At 26.2% G+C, this 20736-nt stretch overlaps 3 protein-coding genes across 3 annotated transcripts; all 3 read left to right on the top strand.

Annotated features, from left to right (window-relative positions):
* Positions 1-2743: 2743 nt before the first annotated feature.
* Positions 2744-3955, top strand: OCT59_016882 (uncharacterized protein; the record flags this gene model as incomplete). Its single annotated transcript, XM_025328678.1, has 3 exons — positions 2744-3281; positions 3366-3588; positions 3676-3955. 3 exons carry the CDS (start codon positions 2744-2746, stop codon positions 3953-3955), a joined length of 1041 nt encoding a protein of 346 aa, XP_025165524.1.
* An 8766-nt stretch (positions 3956-12721) lies between these two features.
* OCT59_016881 (uncharacterized protein) lies at positions 12722-13990 on the top strand (the record flags this gene model as incomplete). Its single annotated transcript, XM_066145985.1, has 2 exons — positions 12722-13859; positions 13962-13990. The coding sequence occupies 2 exons, from the start codon at positions 12722-12724 to the stop codon at positions 13988-13990; spliced, it is 1167 nt and encodes a 388-aa protein (XP_066003716.1).
* Positions 13991-14684: 694 nt separating this feature from the next.
* On the top strand, positions 14685-16137 carry OCT59_016880 (uncharacterized protein). The gene is made up of 6 exons (XM_025322754.2): positions 14685-14751; positions 14865-14910; positions 14997-15042; positions 15126-15226; positions 15311-15583; positions 15653-16137. Exons 1-6 carry the CDS (start codon positions 14729-14731, stop codon positions 15725-15727), a joined length of 564 nt encoding a protein of 187 aa, XP_025165522.1. The 5' UTR covers positions 14685-14728; the 3' UTR covers positions 15728-16137.
* Positions 16138-20736: the final 4599 nt, after the last annotated feature.

Raw genomic sequence — 20736 nt, 5'->3', positions numbered from 1 at the left:
AAATTACAACAATAACAGATTAGAAAAATAACGAAATTATTTTATTTTTTTTTTACGTAGTATTTTTTTTTAACAGGAAAAATAAACCAATTATTTTTTTTTTAAAATAAAAAAATTATCCTCAAAGAGAACAATACACGTTATTAAAAGAACTGGTAAGTTAACTTTACAAAATAAAACTAGTATTCTACCCCGTTGTGCAATGTGAGATATACTCAATGAGCAAAAATAAACCAATTAAATTATAAAATTAAGAAATAATGTCATTATAATTCCATTAGAACTTTCGAATGCTTTACAATTGATATTCATTTTATTATATTATTTGATAAAAAAATTCTGATATTAATCGATTAATTAACCTGTTAAGGATTAACTTATAAATGAGTTTATTAAAGAAATTTCACAAAAGAAGGTTAGAAGTATTAAAAACTATGAATAAATAGTAAATTGACCCAATAATATCTTTAATATTACGATGGTATATGGATCGTCAACTTAAATGATATTATCAATGAGTCCGATAAGTCATGTACTACAATAACCTATCAATATATAACAATCGAAATGTAATATCAAACAAATAACTTTAATTCATTGACGTATTTCACAACATTTATCACATTTTCTTTTTTGTGTGCGTAAAAAATTCGAAAATACTATGATCTACAAAAACCAGTCACATTGCGGAATTCATTGCATTTAAAATCAATTTTGATTGGCTCAAATATCCATTTGACAGTTTTGATTGGTTTCTTTTTTTTTTAAAAAAAAAGGAGCGTGGTACTTGAGTCTAGAACAAGGTCATTAAAGAAACAAAATTATGGGTTTTTGACATTTTGTAAATAAACAAAAAAAAAAATGATGAATATTATATAATAATAATATACCATACCGTAAAAATATTTAATAAATTTAATTACGATAAAAATATTAAAAGGCATAAAATAATTTATTTTGTCACATTTATTTATAGTAAATTACAGTTGTACAGTTATTACCTAAATCAATAAAAATCGGAATAAAATTATTTTTAAGTTATTGTCCCATAACATTAACACATGTCCCAACATATCCAGTAAAGTATCTATGGCGTTATTTTTGGATGATAAATCCAGGCGTAAATGCAGTAAACAAATTGGATGTTTTAAATTTATTTTATTTATCTTAAAAATAAATATTTTTATAAACATTCTAATCTAAGGAATTACTAGAAAAAAAAGGAGCCCAGAACTCCAGATCATTATCACGTATGATTTATCAATCTAAATAATTTGGTAATAATCTGCAAAGTGATACCGTATAGTGATCTGCCAAGAAATAATCGAGATTATAAATATTTATATTTGGCAAACAACGAAATTTGATAGGTTCATTTATCTTTTTTATTTATAAATTTGATAATGTGAATTAAAAATTCAATAATTTTTATCCAATAAAAAAATAATAAACTTATTGGACATAGGACAAAATAGAAATTAAAAATAAATCAATAAATTATGACCTTTTACATAAAAATGGTATTTAATTATATAGTATTGGACTTTTTAAGTTATTGGTGAGTCAAAGTACAAATGCCTATGAGCCTTATTAGGTATTACACAAAGGTACATACACGTGTTTACGTTATTGTAAATGTAGGTGTACCATCAAACTAATTAAATCAAATCTTATCATATAAAGTTTATTATTAGAGAATTTATGTCGGTTATGAATTGAATACCAGGTATTTTAGATTCATTCGGATTTTTTAACTTTATTTTCTGATATTAATAAATTACATCTCGGAAAGTCCATTAAAATTTCCGAAATTCTAAAAATAAACCATGCATTTGTGCAATCATGAAAGATTAGACAAACGTAATACCTCGCATTTTTTGAAAATACTAAAGAAAACATTTTTTTCCTATTGAGAGTATCTAAAAGAGCTAAAAAGGCTTGAATCATTTACTTTTTTAGATATTTGAAGCGTTCTTAAATGAAAACAATACGTGTGAATTTTAACAGGTATTACAGTGGTATTACTAATTTACTATAAGTTATTATGATCGTCATTCTTTTACATGAATATATGAATACTTTACATATTAATTAATTGATGGTACACCTGGTACACCTCAATGTGACACGGTCTCTGCAGATCTGCCATTAAAGTAAATAACCGATTTTGTATCATTTTCCCTATAAAAAAATATGATAATTATCTACTTGAATATATATGAATATAAGGTTATAGATACGATTAATCCCGACAGTAACAAAAATTTTTTATTTCTTATTTATTTGACTTTATTTTATTTTAGGAAATTTTTTTTTTTTTAAAGTTTTAAACAAATTCATTATATTCTAGAAAGAATATTCTTTCAATAACCGATTATCTTACTAATTCATTTCTGTTTATAGAAAATTCTTTCATTGCATATATTATATATTTATTTATATACATATACATTGAGGTTCCTATAATGTTTTGACTTTTGAGCCCTCGTTTGCGAATAAATAAATTTCCGATCTACAAATAAAACAAAATTCTGGTAACTTTGTTACACAAATGTCTCATACAATATTTTTACAATTAAAAAAAGTTATATAAGAAAAAAAAACAAAAAAAAAAAAAGTTATATAAATGCCTTATTTTTATCTATCCCGTCAACCTCATTATGAAGTGAAAAAAAAATATTTTTTTTTTCTGCCCCTTTTTTTTTTTTTTTTTTTTTTTTGAAATTAAACAAAAAGTTTTAACATGAAATATTCGCTCATAGCAATATTTTATATTTTACTTCAATTAGTTAGTATTATATTGCTAATCATTTTAATTTATTCATTATTAAAGTCTGAACCACATTTTATGAAATGGACAATCTTTCAATTATTCGTTGCCGCAATCGGTAACGGATTTTCAGCATTACCTCCTATAATCATATATGGGGATGAATTAATGGAACGTGCATTCGAAACGCCAATTTGTTTAATTTCAAACAAAATTACTTCATTCACTTTTTACCCAATGCAGTTCTTTCCATTGTTTATTGCCTTTTATTTATGGTACGCCTTAAACAAAGGAAAGGCTGACATTGAACAAAAATGTTTTTTATGGGTGTCCACTTTTGTTTGGGCATTTTCTTTAATATTTAATATTATTGATACGATAATGTCAATGAACGAAAAGAATTGGGGAGTCGTAGTGACGGTACTACACTGTAAGAGATCTCAAAGAAGTTCGTTTTACGCTTACACAATACCCACGTCAATACTAGCTTTAGTCGCGTTTATAATGGCTTGTAGGAAATTACATCTTTATATCATTGAATGAATTTTCTTTTATAAGAATTATTATATTTAATAATATTAATTTTATTTTGTAGGTCATTCGTCATTTATTTTATATAAACAATGGAAATATCATAATGCCCGTAAGAACATTGCAACAGCAGTTGTTTTAGGACGTGCTGTTAGATTAAACACATTTTGTTTCATTTATATAATATTTCTTACATTAACCCTCATTCCAAGGATCATAAGTTATCCTAGTGACGATTCCAAATCTAATAGCGCTTTTCTTATAAGCTCTTTTATGGGCATATTACCGTATGTATATTTAATATTAATATTGTTCATCGTTCTTATTAAAAAAAAAAGTTATTAATACAAAAGAATATATATATATTTTTTTAGAGGTACTTTATTATTTTTAGTTTTTGGAGCAAAGAAACAAGCTGCATTGTTTCTTCCATTTTGTTATTATGTTCCTCCTGGTAAACCATTTAGAAGTCCTCCAGAATGTGATGGTTCGATTCACATGGAAGAAGACGGGTCATCAACATCGGATGATCATGAATCAATTCAACTTGAAATTAGAAATGAGGATGATTCATATCCAACATGTCGAGCATGTCAGATCGAATTAATGTTAAGAAACAATGTATCACCGTCTCCACCAAATTTTGATAATTAATTTAATTATTTAATAATAATTTATTTATTTATTTCATTTTACGGAAGATAAAAAGATAATAATAATAATATGGTGAAACTTGAAAAAAAAAAAAATTTAAAAACAAAATAAGAGAAGAAAAATTTTAAAATAATTTTTTTACTTTTTTTTGCTGCGCAGGCACAGCTGCTAAATAATTTAATTATAATAATTTATGACTAAAACTAGTTAAAAAAAAAAGGAGGATATTTTCTTTAAATTTTTAAAATTAATATGATATAGAAAAAGGAAGATATTTTCTTTTTTAAATTTTTAAATTATTATGATATAGAATATGGAAAAAAAAAAATCTAAAGAAATTCCTCGTTATAACGAGTAAAAATTGGTGGATTTCTGTAATTTTATTTTTTTTAAAAAAAAAACAGAGATAATAATAACTAATGTACAAAAAAAAAAGATTAAAAATCAACAAAAAAAAAATTAAAATCTCTCTTTTTGCAACTTGCATGCAAATACATACATATAAACTACAATGGCTTGTTTATTTACCATGAGACAATGAGACATCCAACAATTTTTCTCTAATTAAAATTAAAATTTTGACAAGAAGGAAAAATGAATATTGCGGAACCGACGCCAATAAACCAAAATTTTAAAATTTTCGGAACATAATTTAACAACTTAATACAGTTTCGTATTTATTTTTAAACGGAAGATTATTTTATCCGGTGTAATTCACGGGATTTCCGTTTATTTGTTACTGAAAAATCTCGTTACAGGTTGCACTGATTTCGTTCATACCTGGTTTTCGTATTGGAGAAACTTTATTTACGGATTTAAATCCGAAGGTGGAAAGCTTTCTGGATTATCAATTATGGCGCTGGCATCGTGTAACCGCTATAAAAATTACTGTATATAGATATCAAATGAAAATCAAAATTTAATTAAGCAATTAAGTAATAAATGAATAAAGAATAACTGAATAAATAGTTAATGAATAAAATAACCATATTACTGGTATATTTGCGTACAAAAGAAAACATTTATTAAGATTTTATTGATGCGTATTTATTTTTAAGGAATTTCTCCTTGAAATCGAAATTATAATCTAAAAAAAAAGATGAATTAAAGTTACATTTAATATATTTGACTTGTACAAATTCGGATCTATTTGTTTTTTTTTTTACACTGCATGTATAAGTCCTCCAGGTCGTAGCAAACTGCTCATAAAAAAGCACCCCAGAATAAAAAAAAGGTACGCTTAAAATTATCAATAATCAAAAATATGATTGATCAAGTGTAAAATCTAAAATATCTAAATGACTAAAATTGTAAATTATAATGATAATTAATTCTGATTGTTTGTTTCAGTAACACGTTTAATGTAATATTTTTAATAATACATTTTAGGATAATCTATTCAAATATATAATAATTGTTTAACGTACCTTTTTTTTCAATTGAAACAAAAACAAATTAGCACGAATTAGATTTCGTGTGTGTGCATATCTAAGTTCTAATAATCTACGACAAAAAAGAACTCAGAACTCAGAAGGCACGAGTAAAGGGTAAACTGTAAACCTTATTGGGTATTTAAATGATGATTAATTTAATGCACATATAAATCAATTCCGCATATTTCTCAATACTGCTAGATCATGTGCTTGATCTATGCTAAATAAGCTTAACAACGTGGATTATCATTTTTATTAATTGATTTTTTCTAAATAAAGAGAATAAAATATAATAATCTTATCTTTTACTGTGATGTAATTAATAATACGCTATTTGTATTACTTTTATCTATCTCTTTTGTTACAGTGAGAGAAAAAATTTTTAATAAATTAATTTTAATAAATATAGTTTCCGTTATATAAATCTTCTACAGGATACAATTGATACATGTATTGCCTTCGGAAAATTACACGATCGGGTTATCCGTATGGACTTATATTATCACGTATCTTGTTTAAATATCCGGATGTAATCAACTTCTATTTTTGGAAAGTTTTTTGGGTTTCATCTACAGAACGTTAAATGAGATTTAGGGGTTTATTGTCATATCGTTTGTGCTGGTCCTACTGTCGGATTTTTTCATATATAACAGCTACTCTACTACATATTCACCCATTTTACCGACACCTGTTTCACCGCATAAAATCTACTGACTTAACTTGCCATTTCGCCGACATTGTCATCATCCTACGTATATTTTTAATTATTTTACTATATAATTCATTTTTATATTTTGTATAAGTAGTAATAATATGAAACGACTAATTTGTTATTGGAATATGCAAGTAAATAAGTTTACAAATTTTTTAAAAGTAGTAAATTTTTCTTTATTAATTATAGTGTTATGAGCAATTCCTCAAAAAAAAAATAATTTGAAATTAAGGCGCAGTAAGGTAAAATGTCAATGGTCGGTATTACGACACTCGGCTGAAATTCAGTATGGCGTACATGTGACATATATTTTTATTATAAAGACAAGCACAGAGGAGTATACATGCTAGAATTACTAAAACTAGACTATACTATTTATAATTGCTACCACCTAACTCGTGATTAATACCCATGGACCGTTCCGCCTACTATTCACACAAGATATATAAGTGAAGATTGCGGTAAATCCGTTTCGGCCGATTTATTTGATTTCTGTTACTAAGTTTCGAAGTTGAAGCATAGTAATATTTCTTCTTATTTTTGGTGATATTTCTCTCACTTTTTAAAAGCGTCATTGCGCAAGTTCCGGATAATTTGGTTAATTCGAAGGTTGTGGAAATCATAAATTTCATGATAGTTGTTTTACGAGCTGAAATTTTTAATATAATTGTAAACAAAATCTGTAAGACTTTGCGTTGATGTACTGTATCAGTAGATATAGATGATGTGATAAGTCTGAAGCAGTTCTGAAAATGTCCAATCGCTCAATGTCGTCTATTAATGTGTAAGTGATTGTTCCTAATAATGGGTGATTGACTATAATATCATGTAATAATGTAGTATCTTTTGCTTGATTTACTTGAGGGGTTGAGGTAAAACTGAAGAGCAAAAACCTAGTATATGGGTATTCGTTAAATTTTGGATAATAACGTTTAAGGATGTCTCTGCTCGGAAAATGTGATTTAAGTTTGGGTTTAAAGAATTGTTGTTTTGTTTTTATGTCGCTGCAGGAATCGCTGTTATGATTGAATTTGACCCAGAGCTGAGGATATTTACAGTTAGGTATGTCTGTCCGCACGCAATGATATTTCTTGATTTTCTTGATGTGCTTTACGCGTACTACTGAATTAACGCGTTCCTAGTTGTCTGTTATTAAAATCCAATCTATGTCAGATATTCTGAAGTGGTTGAATAAAGTTCGTTATTTAAAAATTGAGAAAAAGTATAAGCCTTCGTTAGGCTTATGAGTGAAAAATGGAGGAGTGTCGGTTCATTTCATGATCGGTAAAATGAGTCTGTAAATCATATCGTGATCATTCTACTAGATAATGGTGCCATAATTAGTACTAATTTCTTTACATGTTAAATTTCTATTAACTTCAGTTAATCTCTTTTAATCGTAAACTACTCCACTGCATAAAGAATTTATACTGGAAATTCTAGCTGCTGTTGCTAATAAATCGAAAAATCTAAAAATGCAACGTTTTTTTATCGAAGTATATAGATTCTTCTACCGTTTCATTTTACAAGTATAGTATGTTGTTAAATTTACTGCTGTTTGTAATATTTAGTACAAGCAATTATATTATTGTATCTCCTATTAATTAAACTAGAGTGCGCACGATCCCATAGTATAGTTCTCCTTCGTCAAAAACGCTTCTTTACCGCAAAATCCTTCCCAAAATACAAGTTGTAGATGTCTGTAACTCTCCTTGAACTCCGTATTTTTCTTTGTCATGCGTAAATATATCAGCATTGAGAGGTATCTTTTTGAATTTTTCTTTTTACTCTGATGAATTTTGATTTTTCAATACATATACGGTGTATCTTCGTTTCAGTACAATCATTTTGTGTTTCTTGATTGAAATATTTATTTTAATATATAAAGTAACTAAGATCTTATACTATTAATAAGGTTGAACTGAAAAGTAAAAAATTACTAAATTAATTAGTAGTCATGATAAGTTACGTTTAGATCATCGGCAATAATTATTATAATTAATGAAAAATAGATGTGACCATGGCAGGAGTGAATGTTTAAGAAAAAATGAGATAGGCGAACACGAAAGAGGAACAAGATGTTTTATTGGATGGACGACTAAACATGAGTAGGCTTACAAGTAAGTAGTTAGTTGGATGATGTTGGAAGGAGAAATTTATAATAGAATGATTTAAATCTCGATATTTACCTTCAGTTTGTGAGTTGCAATAAGCATTTGAAAAGAAAATTTTTAATAAAGTATCCGTCATTTTATGCGTTGACAAATTAATAATAGTTTTACGTGCAACTCCACTTAAAAAAAAAAAAAGCTTTATAACCTTCCTATTAACACAGCAAGCATTATTATCAATAATAACTTCTTCCCTCCTATAAGCGACTTACATCAAAGCACAATTCAACAACGTTGACGCTACACTCGATGACAGATACCATGCTCTCTATCCGGCACTAATTAAAAAAGGAGATGACGATCTAACTTGTTGGCCAATTTTTCAACTGAGATGCGTCAATTGACTGACGTACAACATTTATACGTAAAATCAGTTATTATTCTTGATGTTTCCAATGGCAAAGCTTATTAAAAGTTCTACCTCATACTGCTTAAAGGAAGTGAGGATTTATATCTGATCAAACAATGGATGGAACGTTCATTGGGTCAACAGGTCTTATTGATCATGATGGAGTGATATATTTATGGAAGCGTACGGGTTGGATGGATTTGTAACACTTGGAGCAGCTTTTGAATTATATTTATTTACTTTTGCAGTATGTAATTGAATAATAATTGTACCAATGTTTTACGAATAAACTCTCCTAATTTTATATAAATTCTCGTGTTAGATTTTTTTAAGATGTTAAGGATATATTCTTAAATATCTTTTTTCCATAACAGCTGTCGATATTTAAATTCACGATATAGTATAGTACTACTTGTTTGTGCCGTTATTCCAGTTCCTTTACCGGTATGAATTATATTATTCATATTATTTTCTGTCTAAATAAGACTTGATTTTTCTTTTATTTTAATAAATGTAGGTATACTTCACTTTAGTAATTTTAACTAATACAAAGAGAAGGAATATGTTGCAGCTGCAACTGATGATCCATCCATGCGAACGACATGATGAGCGTACCCTATTGTAATATCATTAAAATAGCATAGTATGCTACGCATAAATTGTGGTAGTATTTATTTTTTGGTTTTAGTATCGATAATAAAAATAACGACATGAAAAGTGAGATTATAGTGTTATACCATAATACCCTATAAATAAATTATTCAAATACATGTTTATATTCTTAATAGTATTTAAATAAGTAGTATTTTAAAATAAAAGGTTTAGACTAAAAAATTTGTTGCATCTTTTTTTTTTATTTAATTCGTGTAATTTGTTAATTCGTCACGCACATTTATTTCAATTTGTTTAATAGAAGTTTGATTCATTTCAATCGTTTCGTGAATTACAATCGTTTATTAGACGATGTTATAATGAGAACTCATGTAGATCAAGTTGACAGAGGTACTGGACATAGCTGGAGTATGCTATAACACAACATCTTTGCCCTTCAATTTTCAAATTTACTTTAACTAAATAATTAATGGAATAGTAAAAAAAAATAAAATAAAATAATATTATGGCATTTTCAATTTCCCATTTATCGAAATCTTGAATTTTACGTAAAAGTGTTTTCGATATATATTCAGAGACACAAGATTTTTTCGTAACATCTATTGTTTTCAACATTTATTTATTTTTATTTTTCGAATTTTCGAATCATTTTTAATTATTATTATTCATTCAATAAAGTTATTCTCCAACTAGATTAGTTGAGTCAATTGATTTATATTTAAATTGAAATGTATAATATATACGGTATATAAAATTGCGATTTTTTTGGGGTAATTAAATTCCCTACCCAAGATTTCCGAAACGTTCTTCCTTTATTATTTGTCAGATTTCATTTAAGTTCGCCTACAACAAAAGAGAAAAGAACTTGATGACTTATTGCAATATGCATACGTTTTGCTGGCAACATGTAAATGAAATATTTATTGCCTTGTCAATGAATTTACTTAATAAATTGACAATTTCATCTAAGAGCTTGAATACTTCTGGAATACTATACGCCGAAGCCCGAAGGAACGGTTCCAGACTCCATTTCGAAAGTGCCTTCGATTTTTTTTTTAAAAATTTTTGTTTTGTTCATTTTAGCGAAACGTTACTAACGTCTCGATTTTTTTTTTTTTTAGGTATGGGAAGCCGAAGTACAGTTCCGGTCTCTCACGAAGTTCCGCTTCAGTGAAATGTTCTGCAATTAATTCGTTGTCAACATTTAGGATACGATACTAGTGAATAAAATTATAGTTTGGTATGATTATTCCCTCTTCTTCGACAATTCTTCCGAATGAAAATTTCCACATAATTGCTTGTCTATTACTAATTTACTTCCTTGATCTCTTTACGATTTGACTCGTTCAGTTTAAATGGTCCATTTTAAATTATAAGGACATAAATTCTTATCAGTTATTCACAAAAAAAAATTGAAGACAAAGTCTAAAGAGATGTACTTTATTTTCCTTCATCTCTACTTTATTATTATTGATAATTCCCTTCGTCTTTTCCTGATTATCGATCGCTTCCTTTACAGTAAACACAATAAATATTTACGACTAACACACTCACATTGTTTAATGTTGTTGATGGCGCGCGTGGAGTACCCATCTTTTTAATGTTGCTGTTTTGTGACAATTTACATAACTTTTATGATAAGCATGTATACTAGAAAAAATAATAAATAATTTTAAGCTCTATACCGTTGTGTTCTAACGTTCTTGATAGAAGAATTAACATTTGAAATAGAGTTTATAAAAACAAATATTACACAATACATAAAAGTTTTGTTTGACTTGGCTTATATTTTGTAAACAAAATAAAAAGTCCATAAAATTGAAAAAAAATATTCAAAAAATTTCACAAAAAAAAAAAAATGATGTGGATTTTCCTAATCATTTGTCAATCATTAATTTTGATTGGTTGATATCTTAACACATGATTTTAATTGAAAAACCAAAAAAAAAATAAAATAAAATTATAGTGTTGGCTAACATTAATCTCAAATGACGTTCATTTTTCATTTGATAAGTGAAATTTATCAAATCATTTGTCATTTTAAGTCATTTGCGCAATGAAAAATCTTTTATATATTGCATATTTGTAATTGTTCTTGAATCATGAATTTATCAAAGTATCATGCGATCTGATTTAATTTCAGTCATTATTTTATTTTGAGATCATTTAAGATTGTTCGACAACTGAATAACTGAATCAAACACTCTGGAATACGAACGTATAATTAGTAATTACTGGATATTAAAATATTTTAGTTGGTGCGTAAATTTAAATAAAATAGTTAGCAGTTAGTATCTTTTTTTTTTTTAACTGATAAAATTGTTGTACTTAGTGGAATTTACAAAAAAAAGTACAAAAAAGTCCGGCCTGTCTGTTAATATGCACGTGACGAAGTCCAAAAATCGGGAACACGAATTTTCTTCAAATTACAGGGGTTGATATCTCGCTATATGACTATTGTGGAACCTTCAGTTTTACGTAAAACAACGCCTACATTATATCGTTTGTGGATGAACGCGATTATTAATAACGAAATTTGTGTAAATTTAGGATAAATCAAATCATTAACATAAAAGGTAACGTTGAAACTTCTAGATCTGTCAATGAGAATGAAAAAAATTAAAGTTTCAAAACAAACAATTGTAATAATTAAAAAATATTGAAATAATAGTAGGTTCTTTGATGTAAATATTAAAATATTTTGACAATATCTCCATGTCGGACTTTTATTTTAACGTATTAATACATAGCGATAGTAAGTAAAGAGTAAACTATTCTTATATTATCGCAATAACAGAATCAAATTCGATTATAAACTCTTAGACAAAATTACTTATAAAAGAGGATTTTCCAATTTTCTAGCAACACAGGATATCAAAAAGTATTTTTATTTTGATTATGGAATAGTGTTTGTTTATTCAAAAAAAACGCCGAATGATAATAAATAGTAAATTTCATCAAATTTGTGTTAGTATTTGTATGTAAATGAGTAAATGGTATTCGGAATAACAAAATAAACTTAAAAAAGTTTAGTCGAAAGCCGATCTAAATATTTAACAATTCTCTGTTTTTTTGAATAACAAAAAAAATTCAATTCAATATAAAACTTTTCCCATTTATTTCATTTTCACATGATAATTATTTGTCACACTAAAGTGCTGACGTATAATTGATTTTACAATTACCCTGCAATTACCTGTATATATTGCTTAATTTGGTTTCATTGTAAATAATATGCTATTCACTCTATTTTAATTAAGTTAAATTTGGCAAAGTTTGGCATAAATCGTGTCACGCATGTGTGTTACGTAATTTCAAATAATTTAAATAATTTATAATTTGTTCCAATTGAATTTGCCGAATTTTGGCCGAATTTACCGTGACCATATAATGCTATTTTTGTACAACCGGCATAAAAAATACCTTATATATAGAAAATTTTCTCACCCCCATTACCAAAAAAAAAAAATTATATTTCTTATTAAAAATATGCAATCACAAACGAATCTAAATAATAATGATGATAATTCATTATTAAAGTTTGATAATAAAGAATTTATATATACATGGAGAATAAAAGATTTTCAAGATTATTATAATGATATGCCGGATCGTAAGAATGATTATTACATATTTAGCGAAAGATTTTCTTCACCTGGACCTCATATTACGCAATCAAATTTTGACCCACAATCTTTTATTTATAAATGGCGCTTACGACTACGCATACATGGATATCGTGATACTATTAATAGTTATTATTATAGTTATACTATGTATGATAATAAGAATAATAAAATTTCTTTAAATTTAATTCCTTATGATGAAGAATTAAAGATTACTGAAGATAATCAAGAGATTAATTATAAATATGAGATCATTAGAAGTCATCCAGATAACCGTATTATATTTCAACAAGAAAATGAAATGGAAATTTATGAACAAAAATCATCAGAAAAAAGTTTAGGGGAAATTATTAATATTTTTCCTGATCAAAATATTAATTCAAGAACAGATTTAAGAATTAGAGTTTATATAAAGATTATAGAGAAGAAATCACATATGAAACCCCCACCAAAATTATTATTACCTCATTTCATAGATTATTTTGATAACGGATACTTTAGTGATATTAATTTTACATTTGATTGTGGTTCAAACATTAAAGCCTCAAAAATTATTCTCGCTTCTAGATCAGAATATTTTAAAACAATGTTTAATGGAAAATGGAAAGAATCAAAAGAATCAAAAATTTATATTAAAGATACAAAATATAAAATATTTCGTCACCTTTTAAAATACATTTACACAAACGAATTGGACGAAGGATTAAATTTGGATGAACTTAAGGATTTATATATTGAATCAGATTTAAGAAATTTAGAGGAACTTCGAAAGATGGTCGCTATTTCTATTGGAGAGATTATGAACGTAGAAAATTGGGAACAAGTATTAAAATTTGGTTATGAAATTGATAATGAAGGAATTAAATATTCTGCCACATTATTTGGGATAAATAATTGGGAAGAAATTTGTGCAAAGAAACAACATAAAGAATTAACTTTAGATAATATTTTATCATTAAAATTAATCTTACTTAACTTTGAGAATACTGGAAATCATAAAAGTAATTTCAATAATAATTTGAATTTTTTTAATTTCAAGAAATTCTTTGAAAAATTTAATTGGGATGCTCGATTTATTTTACTTATAATTATTTTTATTTTAGGAATTATTAATATTTCTATTATTAAATGATTGTGTTTTTACATTTATTCTTTATGAAAGGTTTTATATTAATAAAAAAGGGATTCGTTAGTCTGATGCAAAAATTATGACGTAACACTATGACGCAAAACTAATTTTATCCGAAAGGGTTGTAGCAGTATGCAATAATTACAACATGATAGACATGATAGACAGAAAATGGTGGTTCTATTATCCCATAAAGAAATTCGATGAAAATGATTTAACAGTGTATTTATAAGCAAATTGAATAATTAGAGTCTATTTTGGGTAATTTGATACAAAATTCAAAAATTTCTCTTTTAATTTTTTACCGTATCGTATCGTATCGTATCACCGTATCGTATTAACCGTACCGTATCGTATTTATAGTATGCGTGAGAATATATCTTATTTGATCATGTGATTCTTTTAAAAATCTAGAAATTTAGCCAGTCGTTGCTAAGCCGATTGGCAATTATTATATATCAGCCACATAATTGTTTATGTGACACGTTAGAGTTATACTGACGACCGAGGCCAATTTCTCCTTATAAAATATATTTGCAAAGCCACAAACTTGATTTTTTTTCCTCAAAGCCATTATATTGATAATTTTATTAAATTTGTCCTCACAAAAGTGTAATATGTGTTCGTCGTTGGTATATTGTAAGCCTCAGTTTACAAAAAGTTAATTTCACGTTTGATTTCATATCTTTTACTTTTTAACTTGAACTTTTATAAAGAAATAATTGATTTTCTAAAGACATAATGAGCTCCGATTACTGTTGTGGGTAAGAATTACGCCTAATGAATTCAAAGATTTTTTTTTTTCTGTCTTAAGCTGTTTGAGTCGAATAAGCAGTAATTATGAGAAATTTTTTTCTTTTCCCTAAATTCTATGCAGGATCGAAATACGACTTGGCACGATTATTCTAACCGTCATTAGTCTTGTATGATATAAAATCTTTCGAAAAAAAAAAAATGATTTCTATAATTTACTAACATTATTTTTATATCCGAATGTCTTGCTGTTCAGATTATCTACATTTTCTTTGCCAGTGTCTTCTTTGCTAAACCGGATAGTATGTACTGTATATTTAAATAAACGCTGATATTTACCATACGCGTATCATTTTAATTTTTTTTTTTAATTACGTTATAAAAGTTGTATCCTACGGACTTCCACGCGTGTTAACTATAGTCTTCGGAGTTTTATTCATTTTATTTGTATTAAACTCTATATTTGGAATTACCGGTATACTCTTCGTAAGTCCGTTAATAATTATGTATATATATTTTTAAATTCAAAACATTTTTTTTTTTAACACGTATATATATGACATATCTAAGAAATCACCAGGAGGAATTAAATTATATGCATATATATTATGGGGAGCTGTAATAATATACATAGGCCTTATAGCTATTGTTGTTACTAATATTATACGTTCCAAACAAGAAGCAATTGATTTGTGTATTAAACAAGCGGGAAAAGAAGGAACTCAAAATGTTGGTGAATCGGCTAAAAATACCAATAATAATATAAAAGAAGATTGTAATAACCGTGAAGTCGCTAAAATTTTGATTAATTCCATTGTTTTAATATTATCCACTCTCTTTACGGTAAGTGAAATTTATATGTTTATTTATTTAATTTTAGAAATTTTTGCTAAAAAATAAAAATTATTTTAGATGTCACTCGCTATAAAATCTTACAGATATTCCAATATTTTATATCGTGCTAGAATTAAAAAAATAGTATTATAAAGAAAGTGTCGTTCAACTATAAATCACGTGATTGCAACGCGTTGAACCTCAAAAAATTTGTGTAAATTATATTCCTTTTCTTTTTTTTTTATTTGTTTTTGTAAATAATTTATAAAAATATATTAGTGAAAATTATATAAAAAAAATTTTGATTAATATGTCAGGAGTTACAAATGAAGACCTGTTTGTATCTTTTTCGAGAATCATTAAACGTCAGTATATCGTGTACTATGAAGAATCAGTAAAATCACCTATTTAACAATATTAGTGATAGAAATAAATTAGCTGAGGAATTTTATCAGAAATGCTAAGGAATAATCTGACGCATTAAATGCCCTAGGACGGATTTATGTACTGTACTTTTTGAAAAATTAATAAATTTATGATCATTTATATATTTGTTTTTCAAGTAAGATTAATTAAGTGCAAATAAAAGTTTATATATTTATTCATTGTGTACGCTAAATTATTAACATTTTTATATCATTTGTGAGTGATTATGAAGTTTAAGAAAAATAATAAAGATACGATCTGAAATAAATGTTGTTTCTAGTTTATGAAATGTCTATTTTTATATTGTCCTTTATGGACTTTCTTTTCATCTTTTTAATCGTTTTCAAAGCTTCCTCCTATTATTACCTTCCAGATTACATGATTGATTGCGTCTACAATTATTAATTTTAATTTTCATATATATATATGTATACAGTATACATATAGTATATTCCCACATTTCAGATATCAACTTCTCCATCTCTATAAAAATTGTCTGGGAAAAATTCCGATAAATGATCATTTTTTTAGTTTATATTCCTAAAAAAAAACTCCGATATGTGATCAATTTTCTAAAAATTTTTTATAGGGCATAGTGTTCTTGTTGAAATATTTTCGGTGCATGTTTCTTCTGTATAAAATGGTTTGGTGGATTTGGATATCCATCAGCATCTTCTCAATTCAATTTATTGGCTCCTTTCTCTCACCGGACTGTTGCAAAAGCTCAAGCTGAAATAAAATATGGATACTCAATTTCATTACATGTTCCAAGCTTTTTGCGGACTTGTTGCAATAACTGCATCTGTGTAAGCACATAAAGCCATAATCACGTGCGTGATTATTGTAACAAATTAAAGCAATATTATTTTAAAAGAATAATTATAGTTTTGATATATTAAGATACTTTTTTTTATAATTATCTTATTATCATATTATCCCCTTAAATTAACCAATGTTTTTCAATAAATTATTTAAAACCTTATCACGAATAATCATTTGTTGCATTTTTTTTTTTAAAAAAAAAATCAAATCGCAACGAGATGTTGCGAACCAATTTTATTTATTTAAAAAATAAACAATTTTATACTACTTGTGAAATCTAATTTTAAGAATTATTCTTAATTGATAAATAAAGAAATAACAGTAAAAAAGATTATTAAAATATTTGTAATTAAACATAAAACTAACTATTTAATTCTGGTAATTATTAATAATCAATTTATAAATGTACCTAAATTTATCTAAATAATCATATACTAATATTTATAAATATATCTAATTATATTTACTAAAGAATCACCACAAAATAAAAAATATGAAATAAATAACTAGGGATGCTCACCATATTCACTCTCAATTCAGGTATAATGTAAATTAATAATATTCAAATAGATTGACCACACTCGTGTAACTCGGGTCAAATTTCATTTTTTGACTCGCGTACACGTGAACGTAATGCTGGCTATAATTATGGTAATGTCGGCCTGCATTATCGGTAGCAAAGCGCGGTAGTTGGCTTTAACTCGAATCCCACTATTCGGACCAAAAAAAATTCTTGACTCATCTTACTAGCCCTATAAAAAATTTTTCAGAAAAATGTACACGTGTCTGAATAAAAACTAGAAAAATCATTTATCAGAGTTTTTTCCTGAATTTTTTTTATAGGGTCGTCCTGATCTGATCCAAGCTCTAAACGACAGATTCGTAATTCTTTTATTTAATTAAACAGGAGATTCTTTATAACAAAGGAATTTCTTTTTGTTTATTTATTTCCTTACTTATTTATTTTTTATTATTTTTTGAACAGATTCTTAATTTTTTATTACCTTCGCGTATTAAATTTAAAATCAGCAGATCTTCATTTTCGAAATACACTAAGACGGGAATTTTCTGCGGAAAATTTTGGTTATTTAACGTTATTTAATTTATTTAATTAATAATTAATTAATTGGATAAAATGGTAGCAATTAATTTTTTTTTTCTATTAACTTTTTTTGTCATTAATTAATTACTAATTAAAAAAAAAAAATTTTTTTAATATTCCTTTATCTTTTTTTAAAATTTTTTAGGGTCGTTTCAAAAAGGATGAATCGGAGATAATTTGGCAAGTTGTAAATATAAAATATTTGTTAAAATATTCTAAACCATTGAAATTATAAAAGCAAGCTGCTTTAGATTAAAGCTTATTATTTAAAACTAGTTGATTTTTATCTTTCTAAAAAACGCACGTGCAATCATGCAGTGACACAGTGATCATCATAAAATTAATATTTAAAGGCTGGTTTTTGTCTCAAACACGGGTTAACAAACTTTACTCAAAAAATAAACGTTACAACTTTTTAGCAATGTCTTCAAAATTTTTGGAAGAGTTATCTAATGATTATGAAAAACTTTTTGAAACTGAAATAGGATATGATGTTGTTATTTATGCAGGAGAAGAACCGAACGTTAAAGAAATCCATGCTCATTCAAATATTTTATGTATTAGATCAAAATATTTTCGTACAGCATTTTCTAATGAATGGGCTGAAAAAAAAGATGGAAAATTTATTTTAAAAAAACCAAATATTTCGCCTCATTTATTTGACATCATTCTTAGGTAATGTATAATATTCATATAGTTTAATTTTTTTTTTGTTTAAAATTACTAAAAAATTTTTTTATAATTATTCTATTATGTTTAGATTCATTTATTGTGGAAATATTGAATTGAAAAATTTACAAGGACCAGATGTATTGAAATTATTAATAGCTGTAGAGGAACTTAATATTCAACAATTAATTTCTCATATTCAAGAATATTTAATTAAACATCAAACTGTATTTTTACATCAAAATCCAACTGGTATTCTTGAAACCATCTATCAACATGAGACATTTACGGATTTATGGGATTTTTGTCTTTAGAAGATTTGTGAAGAACCTGAAATTTTATTTAATTCTAATAAATTTGTTAGCTTAAAAGCTCCTTTATTGGAATTATTGATAAAAAGAGATGATTTAAACATGGATGAAATTGAAGCTTGGGAAGGTTTATTGAAATGGTGTTTTGCTCAACAAAATTTAGATAATGATCCAACAAAATGGACCAAAGATGATATTACAAAGATTGAGAGATCATTACATAGATTTATTCCATTAATTAGATTTTATAATATTAAACCCACAAATTTCTTTTATAAAGTTTATAATTATAAGGATGTTTTACCACAAGGTTTGATTCATGATCTTTTGGAATTCCATATTGTTCCTGATATAAAGCCTAAAACTAATGTAGCATCATCAAGAAATTTAAAAATTAAACTTGATTCAACCATAATTCAATCAAACCACATTCCCCTTTTTGCTTCATGGATTGATAGAAAAGATTCTTCACATTATAATAACAAAAAGATTCCTTATGATTTCAAATTATTATATCATTCAGGTCAAGATGGATTTGATGCTGCATCATTTCATCGAAATTGTGATAATAAAGGAGCTACCATTTTTGTGGCAAAAGTTCAAGATTCAACACAATTAATTGGAGGATATAATCCACTTGATTGGAATGGGAATGATTGGAAAACTACTAGAGATAGTTTTCTATTTAGTTTTGTAGTTGGAAAAAATATTTCTACTGCAAATTAGGTTATGTTAAAGATCCGGAATATGCTGTTTATTGTTCTAATAACCGTGGTCCACAAATAGGTTGTTTTTTCTGTCATGGTAATAACAAATGGGAGAATTATGGTGTTACTGCAGATTACTATCCTAATAAGGTATTCCAAATACTTCAAATACTCCTAATTTTACAGTAGAGAATTATGAAGTATTTCAAGTAATTAAAAAATAGAAAATTTATGTATTTACTTTGGGACGTTAAGATTCAAAAATGAATATAAATAAAATAAATTATTTGAAGATTTTTAAGTATAGATTATATGTTAAATAATCGAAAATATTAAATTTTGTAATTTTATTTTTAAAATAAAATTTTAATTAGTTACTAACGTTCGCAGTGACACATGAGTGATCATCATGTGAAATTTTAATATTTGGCTAATTTTTATTTTGAAACGGGTTAACAAACTTTACTCATAAAAATAAACGTTACAACTTTTTTAACAATGTCTTCAAAATTTTTGGAAGAGTTATCTAATGATTATGAAAAACTTTTTGAAACAGAAATAGGATATGATGTTATTATTTATGCAGGAGAAGAACCGAATATTAAAGAAATCCATGCTCATTCAAATATTTTATGTATTAGGTCAAAATATTTTCGTACAGCATTTTCTAATGAATGGGCTGAAAAAAAAGATGGAAAATTTATTTTAAAAAAACCAAATATTTCGTCTCATTTATTTGACATCATTCTTAGGCAATGTATAATATTTACGCAGTATTAAATTTTTTTTTTTATGTTTAAAATTATTAAAAATTTTTTATTCTATTATGTTTAGGTTTATTTATTGTGGAAATATTGAATTAAAAAATTTACAAGGACTAGACGTATTGAAATTATTAATAGATGTAGACGAACTTAATGTTCAACAATTAATTTCTCATATTCAAGAATATTTAATTGAACATCAAACTGAATTTTTACATCAAAATCCAACTGGTATTCTTGAAACCGTCTATCAACATGAGACATTTACGGATTTATGGGAATTTTTCCTTGAGAAGATTTGTGAAGAACCTAAAATTTTATTTAATTCAAACAAATTTGTTAACTTAAAAGCTCCTTTATT

This window comes from Rhizophagus irregularis, chromosome 25 (assembly GCF_026210795.1).
Source record: "Rhizophagus irregularis chromosome 25, complete sequence".
NCBI classification, from domain to species: Eukaryota; Fungi; Glomeromycota; class Glomeromycetes; order Glomerales; family Glomeraceae; genus Rhizophagus; species Rhizophagus irregularis.
The sequence above is the reverse complement of the archived record's forward strand: the minus strand, read 5'-3'. Positions and strand labels throughout refer to the sequence as shown.

Bases quoted from the DNA above. Each gene is read 5' to 3' on its own strand.
- OCT59_016880 (XM_025322754.2), top strand. From the start codon at position 14,729: ATGAGCTCCGATTACTGTTGTGG. The intron at 14,752-14,864 runs GTAAGAATTACG...AATTCTATGCAG, and splicing joins AGCTCCGATTACTGTTGTGG to GATCGAAATACGACTTGGCA. The intron at 15,043-15,125 runs GTATGTACTGTA...ACGTTATAAAAG, and splicing joins CTTCTTTGCTAAACCGGATA to TTGTATCCTACGGACTTCCA.